Source organism: Sinohyriopsis cumingii, chromosome 19 (assembly GCF_028554795.1).
Source record: "Sinohyriopsis cumingii isolate HCF-2022 chromosome 19, ASM2855479v2, whole genome shotgun sequence".
NCBI lineage: Eukaryota > Metazoa > Mollusca > Bivalvia > Unionida > Unionidae > Sinohyriopsis > Sinohyriopsis cumingii.
Window position 1 is genome coordinate 34,157,631 of NC_142979.1, and position 22,126 is coordinate 34,179,756.

The 22,126-nt window shown below is 35.3% G+C and overlaps 1 protein-coding gene across 2 annotated transcripts in view; it reads left to right on the forward strand.

Moving 5' to 3' along the window:
• The first annotated feature begins 1,640 nt into the window (after positions 1-1,640).
• LOC149775415 (uncharacterized) overlaps positions 1,641-22,126 on the forward strand; it is a 40,975-nt gene continuing 20,489 nt past the window's right edge. Inside the window, exons 1-2 of one of the 2 annotated variants that reach the window (XM_089943663.1) lie at positions 1,641-1,756; positions 15,311-21,570. In XM_089943663.1, coding sequence (XP_089799789.1) covers positions 15,440-21,570 — 6,131 coding nt within the window. In that variant the 5' untranslated portion in view covers positions 1,641-1,756; positions 15,311-15,439. Of the gene's footprint in view, positions 1,757-1,951; positions 2,309-15,310; positions 21,571-22,126 lie in introns of those variants that run through there. The other variant, XM_089943662.1, reaches the window with a different exon arrangement.

Sequence of the window (22,126 nt, forward strand, 5' to 3'; positions counted from 1 at the left end):
AATCTGTTACAAACTATAACGTACTAAATAAACCTCACGAGTGTTTTGGACAGACACTACACAATTTAAAGTTACAGAATGAAAGGAACCGCGATATTGACAAAGATGCAATAAAATTATTCGAAAATGCAAAACTGGATCTTTTTCATCCCTTGCACGTTTTAAAATTATATTTTGAAAGCTTTCGGTTTCATAAAGGGGGCAACAAATATATTTGCACATGTCGGCCAAAGCAGTAAGTTGAAATGTCACGAAATCATATATGTGACCAATAAAAACTACATGGAAATTGTATTCAATTTTTCTGGTACTATTTAACATCTTTAAATAATATTTCAGTCAGTCTTTATCTAATCCGACCGTATGCAGATATCATTTGTATAGGAAGGAGATTTAGGACTGCTATTTTCTTTCTTTATTTGATTTTATTGTTTGAGTTTTTACTTTCGCTTTTATTTGTTTCCTTTTACATGAAACTTATTTACTTCCTGCAGATCATTACGCCGAGATCATGCAAGTGAAAACCCTTTAAAAGACAGTTGAAATAGTATATGTACAGATAGCTCATGTGTATCGTTTACAATTTACAAATTTGCACATTTCTTCAAACGAAAACAAAAAGCAATAAGTGCAAAAAAATTTTAAAGTTCAGGATCTAAACTTCTTTGGCGAGGAACATAAATCTTTAATATTAATATCCATCAATAACGTTTTTTGTGTTGTTTAAGAATGACGGTTAAATTAAACGTAAAACTTCGCATCTTAAAATCGAAATTTTGTTTCAGCTTGCGCTTCATCAATATTTTTCGTTTGATATTTCAGCACTTGTTTATGTAGATTCTCAAATACGGCATAATTAGTAATTGATGTTAAGCCATAAAAGTAAACTGCGCACTTAGTTATCATCTTTGATTTCACCACATTTGCCCATACTTACATGTTGCCGAATTCAAGTTATAGAGAAGGGGCAAAGATGAAATAAAAAAATATGTACGCAGGTTTAACTTTTAGGAAATCCACTTCACAGATTTAATATGATTAAAATGTCTCTTATAGAATAGGCTTTCTTTTATTTGACTTTACTTTGTTCTTCAAACGAACAATCAATGCTCTCTTTACGTAACACAAGGTTTGCTTTTGACGTCTTATGCATACGTGTGATTATGTCATAATTAACAGAGATTTAAAATATCGGAGCATGTAATGTTTCATTATTTGCCAATAAAACTTTATTTCATGGAGATCACTGCATCAAAATAAAATATAAAAAAATCAAAGTTGTGTGTGTCATACACAAAGTCTAACTAGATTTTTTTTTAAAAAAAATAAAGAATTACGCTAATTTAAACAATTCGAACAAATTATTTGGAAACAGGCGTTATTACTATTATTACTATTCTGCGACCCAGTGGGGTAACTGACAATGTTTTCGAGAAGATGACAAGAAAATGAACTGAGTTGTTTGAAAAGAGCGATGAAAAGAAACATTTATAATAACCGATTAAGGGAAGTTCACGAAACGCGACTTGGGAGAAATAAATGATCAGCCCGCGTATCTGTTAAAGGATAACCTCACGGAGGTACGTATGCAAAATTATGACAATTTATAGCAATATATCTACCAGACAAGCCGACAAGCGCACGCCTGAACTCGATCTAATAGGCCTGGATACGAAAGACTGGCGGTATACATCACAGAATAACTCGCACAGGCTTTGATAGATGTTTATGTCAAACAGATATTTAACAAGAAGAGGTAAGCTGAGTATACGTATTGCGTGTAGTTTTGCATTCGACATGGTCTGCCATCAAATCAATGTATTTAGAAGCTAATTCTTTGCCGATGACCCAAATTTGTTTGTGCTTGTTAGTGGTTCTCTAAAAATAGCATTGTTCACTTTGTATCGTGTTACAATTTGACAAGCTATGCTGCTCACAGTTGTTGCATTTTGTTGCCGATAACACTTAGCGAATTGTGATATTACTTTATTTTATACCTATATCGCTTGGTCAGCAGCGGGGCCTTTTACATGGATTATTTTATTTTACTCAAACAGTGATATCATAGAGCTGAAGTATTTTGTTGTTATGGTCGGGTAGTCTCTTTGCTTTATTTCCAAAACCTCTTTGAGTGAACGAGAACCAAAAGCACGCGCTAGATTCTACGTCATATCCGCTACTAATCTGTCAATGTGACCGCCATTATACACTGGGAAGGAATCCGAACTGTCAGCAATGGTTGCACAACTTGACAACGTACCGAAGTTGTTATAGCGTATTTGATCTAAAAAATATAATGGAGGGACAGGTAAGGAAAAAACAGTGCAATCAGAATTTACATTAATGAATCCACCGCTTCGTAATTTAGCCTAGACGTTTCGATGTGATAAACTCGGCTAGGCGCCCTGCGCGTGTTCAGCCATGCAGGAAACAAATGTGATGTGTTTATGTGAAATATGCTCTTAAAATAACTACAGCATCATTTTGTACTTTCCTATTTATAAGACAAATGTATGATATAATTTAGGAAGTTGTTTTATTAATTTTATCGAACTTGGAGCGCATTGTTGTAAATGATAACTCTTTGTTGTGGAACTATGATAATCAATACGTGGGGTGTATCAAGTTTTTCACTATGCTTGATCCGGGGCGTACCCAGCTATTCCTTTACCCAGTTTCCGAACAGACTGCAATACGTGGGGTTTCTTATACATGCATGTATATACATGTATACGTAGCACTGGGCGACCTAAAAGCATGACAATTTTCAGTGTATGGAACACTCTAATAGTAAGTAAATATTGATTTTATGAGTTGTCATGGGTGCAGAATTTGCAAACAAGCTATGTAATTACATGTTCAACTCTTTTTTTTGTTGTTGTAAGCAAGTGGGAATTTTAACTGAAATAAGACAAGAATATGGTTATGAAACAATAACTTTGAGATAATCCCAAATACTTTATTGTCTTAATACAGTTAATAAGGAAGGGAGGAATTAATATAAATATGTAAATATGATGACAACTTTAAATCCAGTGTTCAGTTTATGTCAGTTGTAGTTTATTCCAAGAAAAGAAGACAAAAAACCTAATAATTAATTAGTAAGTTTGAAACTGACTAATAGACCTTGTGTGCAAAGGTCATGCCAGATTTCAGGACAAGTAAGAACTGCAAGGAACTGTGCAGGAGGAGCCTGAAGAGATAGAATCCTGAAACCTAAATTTGGGGAAATTTTGCAACAACACATCAAAGCCAATCATAATAAAACTTTGTTCCAAGTTCATTTTTCAAAATTCTCTTTTTAAAAAAGAATTTGGGCGAAAGCACATAATGTATATAAAAAAAACCATGAAATGACATGGATAATAGATATCAAGACTTTGAAATTTAATTGAGGACACAGCACAAAAACTCAATGCTGGGAAAGGGCTGCAGCGTGTTTACATGTTGATTTTTTCCCCATGCTCAACAAATTTCAAGGAGAATAAATAAGTGGGTTACGTCTATCTGTTTGCCTGTGCCTGACATTTTCGTTTCAGAAGCATATTTAAAAAACTAATTAAGTTACCTTTATGAAACTTGGTGCACATGTTTAAGAAGACATTAAAATGTGTTTTGGTATTTACAGTTGTAGTATTTCTTTATGATTTTTTCCATTTGCATGTCCATCCATTATCCATATTGTCATTTCTGAGGCAAAACTCTCAGACCTTTTATATGTTTGAAATTTAGTACACTTATTATTTATATTATTGCATGGAATACTTTCGGACATGTGTCTTTTGCTATCCACAATGCTTCAGTTTCATTATTTGTAATGTTCTTATCTATTTCTTCTCTCATCTGCCCATTTTTCTTACTTTTGTTTCCATGCTATTCAGTCTTGTTTAAATATAACTTCTAGTATTGCCTGATTTGAGCCATGCTACACTAAAATCTTCCATTTGCCAAAGACAACGCGATAGATCAATAAAAGTTTAAAAAGAAATGTGTCTTCATTACTTTATTTTCAAATTAATTATTAGACCTCAAGATAAGATTGTAATAAATGGCTACTGTTCTGTCCGGTTCAGAACTAATTGCACATTTTACATAATGCTTTAAGCAAGTCGTATTATGGTCTAATGTTCAGTGTTAGCAAATTTATTTCTGCACAAAACATGGTTGTCTAATCTTAAGCTGTGTGTACAAAACTTTGAAACTTGGTTGCAGTTGGAGTAAAGGAAGAGCCCTAAAGATTTTGGTGTCAAAAAATAAAGGTCAGGATCACTGACTGAAAGATTGAGAATGGTTTCTGCAAAATAACTTTACTTCTTCAGCAAACTATGTTGATGTTTGGTATATTAGTGTGGTAAGCAGATATCATGTTTGAAAGTCAGTGTGTGTGAATGACAAGATAAAAATAGTTTCTGCCCAATGACATTAGTTATATATTACAGACCAAAAGCAAACATCGTTAATGTTTTGCATTTTGGGTTGAGGAAGCAGCTTAATGATTTTAGAATTACTTTGATTGAAAGAAAAAAAAATGTAATAAACACTAAAATTTCAATTATTGGTTATATCCTTTGACTGAAGTTTGTGGAGATTTGCACTTAAGGTATGGTAGGTGGTAGGGGCTTTCTGATTGGATATGGGTCCAGATTTGTGTGTGGATCAAACATGAAATGTTGGCTCATCATAAAGATCTAGTATTATTAATGGGCATGGTTGGTATTAATGAGGCAATCTTGCATTTGTTTGACTGATCATTTTACCATCTTGAATCCATAATTTTGATCTGTTAGGTTTATATCATCATACTTGATGACTTTAATGTGGTTTTGCACACTTTCACTTCCTATGACTTGGGCAAATAAGATGTAACAATATGTCATACAGTGTTGGTGTACTTTACTAATGTGCTGTGACAAGAATGATTTCATAACATTATCAGAATGAAAATATGAAAGTTTCAGTGTTTCCCTTTACCCTCATTTGCGCTTCAGAATCCCCCAAATTTATAATTTGACCCCCAGTTTTGATACCAAGGTTTGTTTTTTACTCAGTCTGACCCCCAGTTTTGACACCAAGGATATTTTTGACTCTCACTCTTGCACCGCTAGGGGATACACTGAGTTTCTAATTTTTTAAATTATTTTCCTTATATCCATTCTCTACAACTATCAGCTGCAGCATGCACTGAAGATTCATGTACATGCATGCAATTCACAGACCTGCCAACCCTTCCAACCTTTAAATTTTGCCTCAAGTTTGATGGAAATGACCCTTAATATACAGACTTAAGGAATTAAAGTATCGATTATGGAAATACGATTGTTTGCGGTAAAATCCAGATACTGTCTTGTCCATGTTTGATTTGGATCTGGATTTTATAATGGATTAAGTGGAATTAGTATGGGAATGAGACTAACTTTGCCAGATTAGATTGCATATTTTGGGGGTGCTGTACAGATATGAACTTCTGAGTGACAAATGTAAGGTGAAGTTGTTTACATTTGCAAGATGCACAATGGAAAGAATGTTGGCATACCTCTATACCTTTTATGTACTGCGGACTGAAGTTTCTTTGGATATGTTACTTGTGGAAAATGTACATGCTCATAGCATGCAGATAACCAGAATGACTGCTCCCATGTGCTAAAACATTTGGCCTGAATTAGTTAAGCTATTTTTGGCCAGAATAGACAACAGCAGTTTTTGAAAGTTTAATGTAAAATGAAAAAATGTTATAAGCTTCTCTTTTTACAATTTTCTTCTGAAATCCAGGATGCAGAGCAATAGTTGTTTGAAACGTTCAGGGCCAAGCTGCAAACCCAGTAACCTTTATTACCTCCCTCAATTTTACACCAAACAAAAGGGGAATAAAAGTTTTTTCAGCAATATCTAAGGTCTTTTTTAAATAGCCAGTATAACCAGTGAGAAAACTGGGAAGTTCTTTTTCTTTAAAATATCTAATCCTATGCAACAGACGAAACTGTAGAGTGCCACGTTTGTGAGGTAAAACGTCTTGCATAATCGAGCTGTTATTTTTATTTTTTAAATGGAATCTAACAAGCGGCATGTCTGGACAAATCGCACTATAAGGCTCTGAAAACATTTTAGTAGTGAAGAAGATTTAAAGGGAATATTTAGATTGTTGGAGAAGAAAGCATGATGGGCAGCAGTTAAGTTTAGTGGACATAAAGTGTTGATTTGAGTATGTCACATGGCAGGAGAAATGGTTGCTGTTTCCATAGCACCAATGAAATTTAATTGATTTTTTTCAATGGGTTATGTCGAGTTGATATATTAAGAAGCCATTGAGATCTGTAGAGTTGGAAATGCAGTTTGCGAAACTGTACTGGAGGTACTTAAGGTTACAGTAAACTCAACAAACTTTTGAGTTGAACACAGTGTTTACCATCGCTGCCCTGAATCACTTTTAGACTTGGAAATACATGGTTTTACAGCTTGACAATATCAGTACATAATATTTTGTTACACTTTACTGAAAAATGTTCCAATTTAATGGAAAAGAAAATGCCTGTCTTACTGAGGTCTTGTTAGGATTGGCAGGTCTGAATTCAGTGTGATTATTTTTTTTTTTTTCCAGGCCTGATTATAATAAATAGTCTTCAATTTACATATAGTCAGCATGTACATGTACATACCATAATTGAGTGATGGGACATTTGGTAATGGATATAAAGGCTTTTCCTTTTATACATGCTTCCGATGATTGTTTAAATTTTTCTTAGAATTCATAGAGATTTTTAGAACAAAATGTGATCGTATAAGTCCTAATGCCCAAACCTAGTGCTAGAGCACCAGAAATCCAGCCACCCAACTTTGCAGAGTTTGTATGACCATTTAACTGAACTAGATTCATCTCTTAAATGCTACAAAAATTCCAATGACATCTGTACTGGAGCTGTTTAATTGAATTTCTTTATACTTGACCTCCTATATATTCATTCCGATTTAGATCTGAGGTGGTTGCTTATCGCATACATCCATTTGGAAGGGTTAGCATGATGCTGATATAGATGCTCGGTTGCAACAGGATATAATTCTCCAGATTTCAACTTTCATAAAGCATAGATAGCTGCTAATTTTAGATCTCTGCTGTATCCCAGGTTTTAGCTATTATTACATTTGAATTTTTGTCAGGTTTTCGAAAAATAGGCAAAATCAACATGACATTAAATTGTGAAGATAGTTTACATAGCACATTTTCTTACCTGACATAGTCTGCCTAGTGACCGTGTTAGGTGAGAGACATCATATTAATCACCAGTTTGTTTTAGTACAAGCAAAACCGACCTTTTTTCTCATAATTTTCATCTGCATTTAAAAAATGTTGATATCTGGTAAATATGTTTACTGATTAAAATTATTGCAAATTGTCAAAATATGGGGTCTTGAAAATTGGAGTCAGGTTTATGAGGTTTTTGTAGTGCACTAAACTTTGTGAACAATTCCAGGACAGAGGCGAATATTGGAAATGGCTTTGATTTAATTGCAAGTCTTACAAAAAAGAAAATTTACTCAGATCGACTAATATGTCCTTAATTAGATTTAGATAAGTAGATGACAAAGTTTAAGATGTTTTCAAAACAACTTGGATGGGTATGGGATGGAGGGTTATCTGTAAATAACAAGGTACACCAAAACCAGAAAGAATAGGATAATTTGAAAGCATTATTTACATTTATGAATGTTCAGATTCCATCCAAATATATGTCACAAATATTCAGAAAGGATAATGGTTTTTGTTTTGTAGTGTCAGAGTCAAAGTTTCATCAAGTAACCTAGTATTTGGTATTTATCCATCCTAGGTGATTACAGTAAGTGTGATTATTATGCTTAGAAAGCATTTACTTTTTTTCTTGGATTGTTTCTGTTTATAATACACAGAAGAATTGACTCTGACACATCAGAATGGGATTGTTGTAAACAATAATATTTTGCTCGAATAACGCCTAAAATGACCTCTTTAAAGCTCTTGGTATTGCTTTGCATCATAGTAAACATAGCCATCTAAACAGAGTCATGCTCAGCTGTGAGTTTTTTAAAATTATGTTGCCCAAAAGTGATTTGGTTGTCCCATGCTGCAAGGCATGGATATTTTAATCCCTGGGTTGAGCTGTACTATTTTCTTAAAATTGGTGAGGTTGTCTAACATGGTATGTACATGGTACATGGTATATCTGAGCTGTTCCAGTTTCAGTGGGGCAGAAAGTGACCAGTGTTTGTACCCTTTGAAGTCTTTTGCCCAGTAATTTTGTGCAGTGTACAACATAACAGTTCTGTCAGTCCCTTAGTCACCTTACATTGACACATATGCTAGACCTAAATATAATGAAAATGAAGAGGACATCTTCTGATAAACAACAATGAAAATTCTTTCAGCAGTGGTTAGAACTTGAACATGTTTTAGTTGTAAATATTGCAAGGGAGATAACTTCAATTTATTTAATATTAAGGATTTTAAAAATTAATGTTTTATATATATATATATATATATATATATATATATATATATATATATATATATTTAATTAAAAAACGATTTCTTAAATTCAAATTAATGGCTGTTTTCTTGCAGATTTTAGGCAGAAGATACAGATCATGGTGCTATGCAGACTGCTTGTTACTTAGATATCTGATAGGCCTTATTTATTTGTTACTAAAGTCAGTTGAAATGTTACGTTAAGTAAGAATACCTTGAAACTCGTGATTTTTTCTCAGACTTTTTGTTGAAGTGAATTGTTACTCAAAAGCATTCAGATCTATTACTAATAAAATTAGTCGTTTTATCCTGGATGGCATCCTACATATGCAAGAGAGAAGCCAGTTAGATGAAATGTTGGAGTATAGCGTAGGCCCTGAATTGGTTATCAGGGAACGTCAGACTAGGCAATGCATAGATGTTTTAGAAAACGTCAAATTCAGACTGTTAATAGATGACCTGGGATTGAAGCACATACTGTTGCGTGTTCTGTCAGTCAGTTTGGTATGTTAAAAATAGGATAATACTTTTTTATGATGACTGTTTAATTTGCATGTTCTAAAACTATCATGGTTTGTCATCTTTTAATATTAATTTCCCCATAAAATTGATTTCTGCTCTCAGTGACTAAGACAACCAAATTATTAGGGTTAAGCAATGTTTCCTTTTTCATTTTATTTTCGTGTGAATTATTTTGGTGTATATATTCTGGATCTGATGTATTTGACACAACTTTTGAACCACACCACTCCTATTGTCTAATTTTGCAACATAATATAACTCTCTGTAACCTAAGCTGTATTAACATATCTTTGTCAGGGTATGAACCGTGTTCTAACCAAGCACAGTAACATTCAGTGGTGCTCAGCATTTTATGGTGTCTCCATTTTTGTTATGTGCATGGACTTGAGCTGTGAATCCATTATGTTTGAATGTGCCTTAAGATTGTGAAAATTTGGGTGCGTGGTTTATTCCAATCTGTACAGTAATTTGGGATACAGAGGATAGGGTAATAAATTCACATGGTAGTACTGAGCACAAGAGCTTACAATTAACAGTTAAGATAGTGATACATTTTGATGCAACTTGCTGAAGCACATGGATTTTCTCTGATTATATATCGCATTCCGGGTCACCAAGTAATGTTGTACAGTTTTTCAGTCTCTTATCATCCCTGTAAGCACCGCATTTACAACTGTTATTGTTTTCTTTCTTTTATTCTTTTTTTTTTTTTTTTTTTTTGTAATTTAAAGAAAATGGATATGTTAGGGCTAACAGTGTCAGCGGGTTTAGGTATATGAATGGTCACTGTTTGGTATGGGCTATACACACTAGTAAAATTGGTAGCTTAGCATCACATAGCGGCAGCAAAAATACTATTTTGTCAAGATTTAAATAGGTGGTAATTTGTTTTAGAATTTGTTATAAACGTGTAAATTTTCAAGTCTGTTAGATGGGTTTTAAAATTGCTTCTTCAGTTAAAAACGTGTAAATTTTCAAGTCTGTTAGATTGGTTTCAAAATTGCTTCTTCAGTTAAAAATGTTTAAATTTTCAAGTCTGTTAGAATGGTTTTAAAATTACTTCTTCAGTTAAAAACGTGTAAATTTTCAAGTCTGTTAGATTGGTTTTAAAATTACTTCTTCTCATTAAGGTCATTAACCTTTGGGGATTCACTTTTATTACCTTCTACAGTCACTGTTCTTTATTTTTGCTAAATTTGCCCAGTACTGGCTTGAAACAAGACATTTGGCTCAGAGTTCAGCATGGACATGTACTTATAATGTTTGAATGCACTTTATTAAGATGGCTTCTTGTGAACAAAGTGTAATATCACAGTTCCATTTTTGTAACACATCTTACAGATATGTGTGGAATAAAGGAAAAGCTCTGGCATGCAAAATCTTTTGATTGGGATATAAAAATTCAAATTTCTGAAAATGCCATTAGAAATTTGGGTTCCAAGAAATTAGGGGTCATTGTGCCTGAATAACTTTTGTTCAAGAGTAAATTCCTTTGATCAGTTGGATTTGCCTTCTGGGTAATAACGAAACCTGTAGATTCTTGGGTGAAAAGGTCACAGTTCATTAACATTATAAAAATATAGTGAAAGAAAACTAGTGGTTTCTGTACTATAAATTTAGTACCTTCGTAGGAGTCTGTTACACAAAGGGGAGATACCTTAGATCCTGTGATGGCACTCTACTTATTAATTTGTGTTTGGAAAAGAATCACCTAATTAAGTCTACACTTACAACTTCACTACGGCCCTGATGCTAAGGTTAAACAGGAGTTGTGATAGCAGATTATACCCAAGATTTGAAAATTGCTATGTCGGGTATCACCTTTGACCTAATTTACTGGCATTTACCCCAGAAAATGCTGCGACTCTTCAACTTGCTCAAATTTGAGTTCATTCTCAAATAATGTCACTTCATAGTTGGTGAAAGAGGGTGACATAAGCATTGCTTTCCAGCAAAATAAAGGGCTAGTTTTATGCAAACCCCCCCACCCCACCCTGTTTAGCCCCAGTTGGCGTCTTTATTCAGTACCTGAAGAAGTTCCTGATTTGCCTGCATTAGGAGAAGGCTGCACAGTAGTGGCTGAGTCTTTTATGGAAATCAGTGGGAACCAGTCTACTGAGGACCAGAGATCTTATACTGTAGCAATGATTTGTGGCTGAGTAATCGGATTGTGAGGGATACATTTGTACATAATAAGCTGTTACCTAATTACCTTACAGTTGTAATCCAGAGAGTTTTAAGGCCAATTATGAGATGTTTGATGAGGTTGTTGTAAGTAATAAAGGGCTAAATAATGGTTTTCAGGTCATTTATTAAAACTTGGCCAACCTGTATTTGAGGTTAAATAATGAGAGATCAACCCAAAAATTATTTGAGCACTTGAGTAGGTATTCTGAATTTTTCTATTGTTTAATTTTTATTGTGTGATCCAAGATAAAGTTTGGGAAATAATGAAGGGCCATTGATGTTTTAGTTATGTCAAAATTCAAAAACATAAGCTTTCTACCAATTCTGAAAGAAACGCTGGTGAATAAATATGAACTCAGGATTACATCTCCCCAGAAAGAACTCGTATTGGAGGAATATTTGACTATGGTCAGGAGTGACCTAAAAACTTAGCCACAGGGAAAATGAAGTTTGAACATTCGTGCAAGTTTAGCATGGTTGTTTTTTTTTGTCATTCCCATATTCCAATGACACAAAGAAGACATTCTCCATTCTTTGCAAAATAGTGATTCATGTGGAAATTTTGGACCAGAAAAATTGTTGGAATCTGTTTACTGTTAACTATGAAACTTAATAATCACAATTAATGTCATCATTGGCCCCAGTCTGTGATGTTGTGACAGAAACTGAAAATGATTGTGGAATATTTTTTTAAATCTTTGCAGTGAACTACACCTCTTCATTTTCATTGAAATGTCTTTCATTAGCTTGTATTAATTACAGTGGCTCAGAGAAGTATATATTCTTGTCCATCTCAGTCTCAGAATGACCTGCCATTATCATTCTAGTCATGAGAATCCAAAGAGAGCAACAGTAACAGTTTCAATGAAAATTGTGCCAATCATAGTGGATGTCACATCCACTATGACTGCCATGGTGGCAGTCTTGAAAACCTTGTTACTGTAGTTGTCCGAAATGGTGAGTAATCATATTAATAAATAGGCTTTCATTGAAAGACTTGTTATGATACCACATTTGTCTCAAATGAAAATGGTAACAGTCTGCCCCCCATAGTTGCCATGGTGACCTCCTTTAACAATCATGCTAATGCTACTCTTTGTGAAAGAATGCATGGGGTTTCTTCAGTGTTCATCTTTAAAATTTTGTTCCCAGTACTCAAGGACTAATCATTATTGACATGATGTTTTCACTAAAAGACTTTGTTTGTTACTTATTTGGTTCTAAGTGAAATGGTGCCATTTTAACCCAACAAAATGGTTGCAACTGAGGCCAGCTTGAAAATATTGCTATTCTGTTTTGGAATAGATGGTTATTTTGATACGATGCTCAACTGAAACATTTCTTGTGATCATAGTGGTGTAAATCTGACCTAACAAAAGAACTGCAGCCATTTTTAAAATGTATCATTTTTCTTCCCAGACAGATTGCCACCTGGACATATGTTTGCAGTTAAACAGTTATTGCAACAAGTCGTTTGACCTAAATGAAAACTATGCCTCGTGTTATGACTTGATTTATTGGCATTACGACTCCTGCTGACATCAATTTTGACAGTATGAGTTTAAGATGGTTTTTTTTATTTCAAGCTAATTTAGCTTTTGGATTTAAATTAATCCAACCTTCAATGGAATACAGTATCGTGTGTGGGAGTAATGCTATTAAATTTTGTCTTCCAGCATTTTAATTTCCAGCAGTCTTCATGTTCATCGTTATTTAGAAGAGTTTACATACTCATGTTCTTGTAACTTTAATCCCCCCCCCCCAACCAACATTACTGACTCTATTTAAAGGTATTGCTGAGCAAATCTTTGTGAGTAGGACGCATTGTGATATACCCATTGCTGATAATATATATACTCGCTTACAAGTCATGACTAATTGCAAGCAGTATAGATCCTGGCCATTTGGAAATTCTTGATATCTCTACTCCCTCATAATGGATGGTCATATCAAAATAGTTTTCACTAAAAGACCTCTTGCCATGTCTAGCTGGTTTTGAATCACTGATGTTGATTTGGCTTCAAGTATGGCCACCATAAAATCCATCTTGAAAATCTTAACTTTACTCATGAGAAAATCATATTGATATGGTGTTTTCATCAGAAGATTTCTCATGACACCTAGTAGTCCGATGATACCAGTGGTCATGAACAGATGTGCAGTATGGCTGCCACATCAGCCATTTTGACAGCCTTGTTACTCCTGAATGGATCTTCATACGAGAATGGGGTTTCACTGATAGACTTCTGATGCCTAGTTGTTCCTAAAAAGAGATAAAGGATAGTTTTGTTTTGACACTTATGTCTAGTTGTTCGTAAAAGACATCTAGTTTTGTTGGGTATTCCTAAATGGCAGATATGTACAACTTCCTCCAAGCATGGATTAAATAGTGATTTTTAAATTGTCCTTTGTAACTGGACAAAACCAGGTTGCTGGGTTGATGTGATCTACAGACCATGGACTGTATGTGCCTATCACATGGTCATCAGAGCTGTCCTCCTAGAAATCTTGTTACTGCAGCATAGGGTTTGCACTTGAGAGCTTTTTATGATGTCCAGATGGTCCATAAAAGATTGCTGTGCTGATTTTGATGTTCATTATGGTCATCACAATAGCTGTCATAAACATCTTGTTATTCATACTGCTCCTGAACAGAATTTCATATTGACATGCAGTTTCTCCTGAATACTTCTTTTGTCTAGTTGGACCTAAACGAAAATGGTACCAATCTGACATCCAGTATGGTAAAAAGAAAATCGCATCCTTAATGGAAAGTTGAATCAGCATGGGGCTTTCACAGCAAAATCTTAGATTATCATAAACGTATTGTGCTGATCTGGTATTCAATATGACCACCATAGGTACAATCATACAAACCTTGTCACTACTCGAAGATGGAAGGTGATATAAACTTTGAGTTCAAACTCAAGCTCCAATAGTGACTAATATAAAAATCCTAAAAGAAAAATAGTCATATCTTGAATTCCTCGATATTCTTTTGAACAATAGATCACCAGACCCTTGAGGGACTCCTGTTTATTTGGCCGAAAGTCAAGTGTTTTCTTCAAGATTTAGACCAATCAGTTGAAGTAAACATTAATCCCAAGTAGGTAGTTTGTTTAAAAACATCTAAATTAACCTTTTTGAAAAATCTATAGTACAAGTCACACTGGTCATGTAGGCATTCAGCACAGACTTTCAGTAATTAACTGGCAAGTATTTACTTCATTTGAATTTGTGTACATCCATTTTTATTTAGATGCCCAGAGTGGTGCATATGGCAAAATCAGTGTTAAAAGTACATATACATTTTCGGATGAAATGAAACTAAAAGTGTGATTCGGTACAATCTGGATTCAATGTTGCATGCTGTGATGTCACAATGAAAGCTATGCATATTGATAAACAGATTTGTACTTCCCTCGATTGTGACAATTCCACTTGACACACTCTTATTGTGACTAAAGTTTAGTACATGGCCACCATTGTAAAAGTCCATAGCGATAGATAATTTTCATCTGGAAGTTACTTGGTGACATATAAGGTGCAGAGCATTGAATAATCAGAATTGAACAGACTTTGGTTAAAGAAAACTAGTGTTAAGTTTTAAAAGAACAATTTATTTTTAAAATGAGTAAGCTGCCTGCATAATTAGAGTTCTCTTTTTGTATACCTAGACCAGAGGTGGGCAAATTTTCCAGTGCAAGTGCCGCATACACAAATTTACACCTTGTCGCGGGCCACATAGTTCATTAAGTAAAATAATTAATATTTGAAATAGCAAAAACAAAAGGTTTTTCTAAATAACATCTAATTAATTTTCAGTTGTTAATGTTTTCAATATTTGAAAACTTAAACTTCAAAAGAAGCACATTTATTTGATAAACAGAGTCAGTGCGAATGATGACTTGTTTCTAGGCCGCATGAAAACCCTTGGCAGGCCACATGCGTAGTTTGCCCACCCCTGACCTAGACCATTTACTTAAAAGTGTGGTCATTGTTGGCTAAGAGGATTACATAGGGAAGAGGAAATGACTGAAGCAGGAAATCATAACAATATGCTGTTTTGCGTCTTCTTTCCATTACTTGTGTTTAATTTAATTTCAGAATCCTCCATTGGCAGCTATAAAGCATATCACAAGGGGGCTTGCAAAAGAATCGACTGGTCACCAGACACTGGTAAACTTTTACAATAACCTGAGCAGAGATGAAACTGGTGCTCCAGTCAAGTGGAAGATGAATAGTTCTCTTGATATTAATGAGGAGAGCATAGCACAAGGCAGTTTAAGTCCAGCTTTAACCAAGCTTAGTCGTTCTAGAAGTGGTTCCAGGGAATCATCTGTTGAAGGAAGATCAAATAAATCTTGTATTGATGCTGAAAAACTGAGTATGGAGCTTGCTGCATATAGCAAGTCTAAAGACTCAAAAGAAGCTTCAGACAAAGGGGTCGATAAGGGGAAGTCAAAGGACGACAAGGACAACACAGAAAAAAAGAGGCACATAAATGATGGGTTTAATGAAAGAGGCAGAGATCCAACACCTAAAACTGGATCTGCCCCCAAAAGCAGGCAGAATTCTCCGCGTGTTGATGCAGTTTTGGATGTCAGAAAAGAAATGTCAACTCAGACACCAGAATCTGATGAGGATGAGAGTGTCAAGAAATCAGCAAAAAAAGCTAAATCAAGACCTGGAACACCTAAAGGGGAAGAAGAGGAGGTAGTTAAGGTACCAGTAGTGTATGCTTTCAAGAAACCCAGAAAACAAAGATCACAGTCAGCTAGTCCAGCTGTTAGAAAATATACTAAGAATTTAAAGAACAGTGATCCTACCATACTGAAAAGCAGCCCTGATGTTGCAGTTGTAGTTATGAAGAGAAAGCCTGGTAGACCAAAGTCAGTAGACAAAGTAACCAATCTTAAGCTGGACATTTCTATGTCCTCGTCTGTGTATTTTGGGTCTCCTAAAGTATCAAAGTTGGTAGATCCATTAAAACGCAAGACAAAAAGCAATGCAGCTGGTGAAGCAAGAGATACAGAGAACAAAAATAAAAAGGATGAAAAACTAGATTTGAATCACAAGATGAATAGTGAAAATACCAGTCAGAATAGTGAAAACAAGACCATAGGAAAAGAATTGGGTTGTAATCAGTCATATGACCAGTCAGCAAACCCTGCTGTTCTTATCAAAAGAAAGCCAGGTCGACCACCAGGAAGCAAAAATAAAGTCTTCTTAGGATTGAAACCAAAAAATAACCTTAAGAAGAACCTCTTGTCTAAGGCAGTAAATTTGATAAAAAGAAAGTCAAGTGCAAGCAAAAAACAGGATTCAAATTGCACTGGTTCAGAAAGTCAAGTGAAAGATGGAGCTGTTGAAGAAAGCTGTGAGAAGGATACCATTGTGGTTGAAGAAGGAAATAGTGTAATTGTGCAGATTAAGAAGAAGGAAGTGAAGCCAAAAGAAAGCCCCAAAATCAGTAAGGGTGATGAATATATGAAGACTATAATTTCAGTAATGAGAAGGACGAAACTACCGGGCACAAAATTGGGAAAGGTTAAAGTCATGTCAGATAAAAAGAAAGCAAAAATTGGAGAAGGCATTTCACCTGTAAAAAGGAAACCTGGAAGACCACCCAGATCCCTAACTGGATCAGAATCTCAGCAGCTTATGAAAGACATAAACATGAAAAGGAAACTTGGTCAGAAGTCAAAGAGCTTTCCATCTTTGCAAAACCTATCATCAGAAAATGGGACAGCCTCTACTAACTTAAAAGAGGGAATGACTGACCTGAAAGAAAACCAAACCCCCAAGTTGAAGTCTCCATTGCTGTCCTCTTTTTCTATGTCTGAGAAGATTGTTAAAGAGCCTCATGTGCTGCTTAGCTCATCATTGAAATCCAGATGTTTGGAAGAATTTTCCAAGTCTTCAGATACATGTTCAGTGACTGCAGTAATTATGGAAACTGCAAGAGGTCTTGAAAACAAAGATGAACATAGGTCAAAAGAAACTGTAACTGAACCTAAGAAATCCTCTGAAAAACATAAGCCTGACCCATCAGGTACCAAAAGTAGTTTTACCACAATCAAAAAAAAGCTGCATAAAAAAATGCTTGCAAGAAGGAAGCTAAAAAAGGAAAGGAAATCAGAAAATATTGACATGCACGGTAACCTTACTGGTATGCAGATTAAAAAGAGAGGACCAAAGAAGAAAAAATCTATTGAGCCAAACTCAAATGCTGTTAAAGACAAGGAACATGTAACCAACTCAAATGCTGTTAAAGACAAGGAACATGTAAGTGATGAAGATTCTGTTTATTCAGATTTTAGTGCAGTATCTTCTCTTTCAAAGCAGGCCGATGGTAGGATGTCTGCCAGAAAAATAAAGCGATATCATAGACATGGAATTGAAATTGGAATGAAAAAGTTCACCAGGAGTCAGAAACCAAGAACTAGAACACAGCAAAGAGATATCAACATAAAGTTCCCACGTCGAAAGAGAACATTGAGTGAGGAGTTTGACCTGATTGAAGGTCACAAAAGGAAGAGAAGAAAAAAGAATACTGAAAATGAAAATGAAACAAGTACTAAAGATGATGTATTTGACAATGAAACATTGCAAAATAATAATAAGGAGAGTTTAAACAAGAACAACAATTATTTCAGTAAAAAGGGTAAAGGTTACTCAGATCTGAAAAAGCAAAAATTTAAGCAATCACCATTTCTGCTGACAAGAACCAGAAAACGTAGAAGACATCGTATACTGAAGAAAGTTGACACCAGATTAAAGAATAAATCAGAAACAAAGCCAAATGAAACCCGTACCACTGTCCATTCAGTGGAGTTGTCAGTAGAGGAGAATTTTCTAAGAGAAGCGAATCTAGTAGAAGGAGAAAATTCAGAAGATGAACTTAACAAAAGTGTAGATCACTCCTATGCAAAATGCGACTCCTCAATTGCTGAGAACACAGATGGGACAGAATCAGCCAAGATCAAAGCATGTTCGCATTCAAATACTGAATTAGTAAATGAAAAAGGAGCCTCATCAGTAGACTCACATCCCAAAGGAAAGTTTCCATTATTGGACATTTGTGACAAGGAATTTTTTGTCAGTAAGGCAACTGAAAATAATATCCTGTCATCTGATAATGCTCTTGGCAATTCTAGCAATGAAAATACAGATGCTGAAAATCTCCAGAGTGAACAGGAAATGGATATTAATGAGCAAACAGAAACAGTAGTGACTGATGATGAACTTGAGTCCAAAATTGCAGATGAGGCAAAAATTCTTACAAATGAAAGTGTTGCATATGACTCTGAAGTTAGCGTGGACATGCCTGTGCTTGAAAGAATTCCTAAAGATTTACATGTAGATGAGTTGGCTATCACAGGAACTGATTTAATTGATGATCATAACAACAGAATCAACAGAACAGATGATAGTAACACTTTCTCATGGGACATGGATGATTTACCGAATATTTCCACTGATGTGAATTCAGATATAACTTATGAAAAGGCTTCAAAGGAGAAAGTGGTGGCACCTGTTGATGGACAAAATAATGACAGTGAAATGATTAAAGAACCTGAAGCTTCAGTAGCTTGCACTAACCAGCAATCATCAAAGACAGACTTGTTTGTTGAAAGAGCGGTCAGTGAATGTTTTGAAGAGAAGATCGCAGTTGAGGAAGGAAAAGCTTCATTACCAGATTCAAATGACTCGCTTCTTTCCTCCATTGTTAAAGAGCCTCGAGCTGCTTTTGAATTAAATATTAAATCAGATTTGAAAATGCAAGAGATTTCTTATGATACTTCAATAGAGATAAAAAAAGATTCCTTGGACCTTGATGGAAGTCTTGCACAGGAACAGGACAAGTTATCAGACACTTCAACCACGATCACTCCAGGTATGTCAGTGAAGCCTCAGAATTCATCTTCTGTTGACGATATACTCCAGAATAAAATTCGAGAAGACACTTGTGCAAAATCACCCCCTGCAGAAGCATTACCAAAGAAAAGAAGACCAAGGCAGAGGCGCATTCGCTCACCAATTAGAAAATTTGAATTAAGGCAAAAGATTTCTCGATCCCCATTGGATAATATTGCACTGAAGCAAAGCAAAGAGGAGAATGCCTACTTACTGAACCAGGCTCAGTCACAGAGAGGCTATAGGGCTAAATTAAAAGCTACAAAGGATGAGAAAGTGTTTTCTCATGAGTCATTGGACATAGGGAACAATTGTTCACCTAACAGTACTGAAAAAAGTATTGTGGAAATTTCAAAATCAGAGTATGAAATAGAAGACACTTTAGTTGACCCAACAGTGCACGTGTTTCAAAGTTCATTAGAACCAATGAAGTTGAAAATTTCCAAAGAATCTACTGATGAACAAAAGAAACCTGTTTTCCACAGTACTGTGGAACCTATGAAATTGAAAATCTCAAAAATGGATGTTTCCACAGATAATTACAAAACTCCTGTGGCAAGTCCAGAAAGACCTGCATTGGACAGTTTGACAGAAGAATGCAAACCTTGCAGCGTCATTCTCTTTGATTTTATCAAACAGTTGAAGATTGCACAGTATAAAACTGCAAATATGTCAGATGACACCACTCTTGATTCTCAGTCAATGAAATGGTTCAGTGATTCTGATTTTACTGACGAAGAGGAGATGAGTTCGTCTGATACCGATTCATTTATGTCAGGACCAAGTCAGAAGAAAGCAAAGCTGCAAGACGAATCAACCTGTGATCAAAAGGTATCAGTTGATGTGCAGGAGAGACAAGTGGAACAACCAGAACTGGAATCTGTAAATATGGAGAATCTAGAATCAGAAAATAAACACCCAGAAGATGAAGGATCTTCTCAAGATGCATCAAATGAGGAGAACCTGTTGATTAAAAAGACTGTTCCTCCTTTGAAACTTAAGCTTCAGAGTGGTAATTCATCCAAAAAAAAGACGTATGCTGTTTGTGATTCATCAACAGATTCTGAAATTGAAAAACCCAAACAAGTTGCAGTTAGAGGTCGTGGAAGAGGTCGAGGAAGAGGAAGAGGTAGGGGAAGAGGAAGAGGACGTGGACGTGGAAGGGGATCATTTTCAAGAGGAGGTGTTTCACGCAGAAGGCCTTGGAAGAGATCCCAGTCTCAAACCCACACCAGCAATGATACTGAAGCTGGGATATTACCAGTTTGCACTGATGATTCCTTATCTAGCTGGAAAATGGATGCTTCCAAACAGACAAGCAGCATTCTGGATGGAAAAGCCTGCAGAGTTGGGGCAGATGGTGATTTAAATTTGAATGCTTCAGGACCTGGTACTGGTATACTTGCTTCACAGAGTACAGATGGGTTCACTAAATCTTTTAATGAAATTCCTTCCAAGAGCGACAACAGGGGTTTACATCAGCCCAAAGTTTTCAAATGCAACAAGTGCAGCTTTACTAGTCGTAGCAAGGAAAACATGAAAGGCCATGTTGAAACACATTTTGAATATATTCCGTTCAAATGCCTGCACTGTGGGCAACTTTGCAATTCAAAGGGATCCGCATTTATTCATGTTACTCAGATGCATCCAGGCAAAGAACCGTTGATAGAAAAAACATTTGATGAAACAGGCTGTTTTATAGAGATTGAGCAAAGTAAAGAAGAGATCTATGGTCCCCACTTGGATGGCAGTGAGCACTTCATTCCTGATATCAATCAGTACCAGAAAGATCAGAATTCAGTCATCATCAGTGTTGTTGTACCAAGAGAATTCCAAGATAACAGCAATCGATATTGTTGTAGCCATTGTCGCTTCTCCACTGTGAAGGAAGAAGACATCCTGGAACATGTAAAAAACAATCACAAAAATGACATCCAGTACACCTGTTCTTTGTGTGATAAAGCTATTTGCAAGTACAAGGAAGGAATAAACAAGCATTTTGAAGATATTCATCCTGGTAAGCAAGTGAATTACAAATGTGCACCAGATTACTATAACTTGAAACAAGCTGAAAGACCTTCATCACCAACAGACAAAGGAAACATCTTTGATAGAATGAGTGACCTGTTTGATGGTAATGCAAGCAAAGGAGAACTAGACTCTAATGACACTCACCTTCTTCACAAAAAGAATGCATTTCCTATCAAAACCAGTGCTGAAGCTGATAGTACAACGAAAGAAAGCCCAGATGAGATGACACAGAGCCCAGTTAATGTCAGTTTGGGAACAATATCATGCAGTGTAGCAATGTCGCCAGAGAGCAGTAACAAAGAGCAGGAAAAGCCAGACATTGTGATGTTGCAGAGTACTAGCAAGCCAGAGCCAGTAAATGACCCTCAGCATATTGTTAGTGGTGAAATAAGAGATGGTATTGCCTTTCAAATTGGGTGAGTATAACTTAAAATCATAACACAATGACTGCAAATATAATTTCATGATATGAGAGTAAATATGTAATTTTATGGGACACAATTTCAAGTTGTCAAATGATTTGCATTAATATCCAGTTTAGAAGACTGTTTTGCAGTGGATTTGATTTCACAAATATTTGTTACTTATGGAAACAAAATCATCAGATATTTCTTTTGCTAGTGTGCTTGAATTTTTTGTGTTCTGTGTTGGTGTCCATTAGTCACTTTTATTTCAGTTTTACAGTGGGAGAACTATTTGAAATGAAGGGATGAAACTTGGTCTTTGTTCACAATCATTTATAGCTGTATTGTTTACCTCATTTGGGGCCCTATAATGAAAGTCACAAGTCATTTAATACAGTATGCATTGTTAATATATTTATTTATTCTGGTGATTACATGTTCCTGCTTAATGCTTGCGACATTAGTACAAGTCATTGACGACATTCTTTGTTTATCATGTGTTTAGTATGAAAATAAACTCTTTTCATTTACAATTCAGTTTTAAGATTGATGCAGCCCTTGCAATTAT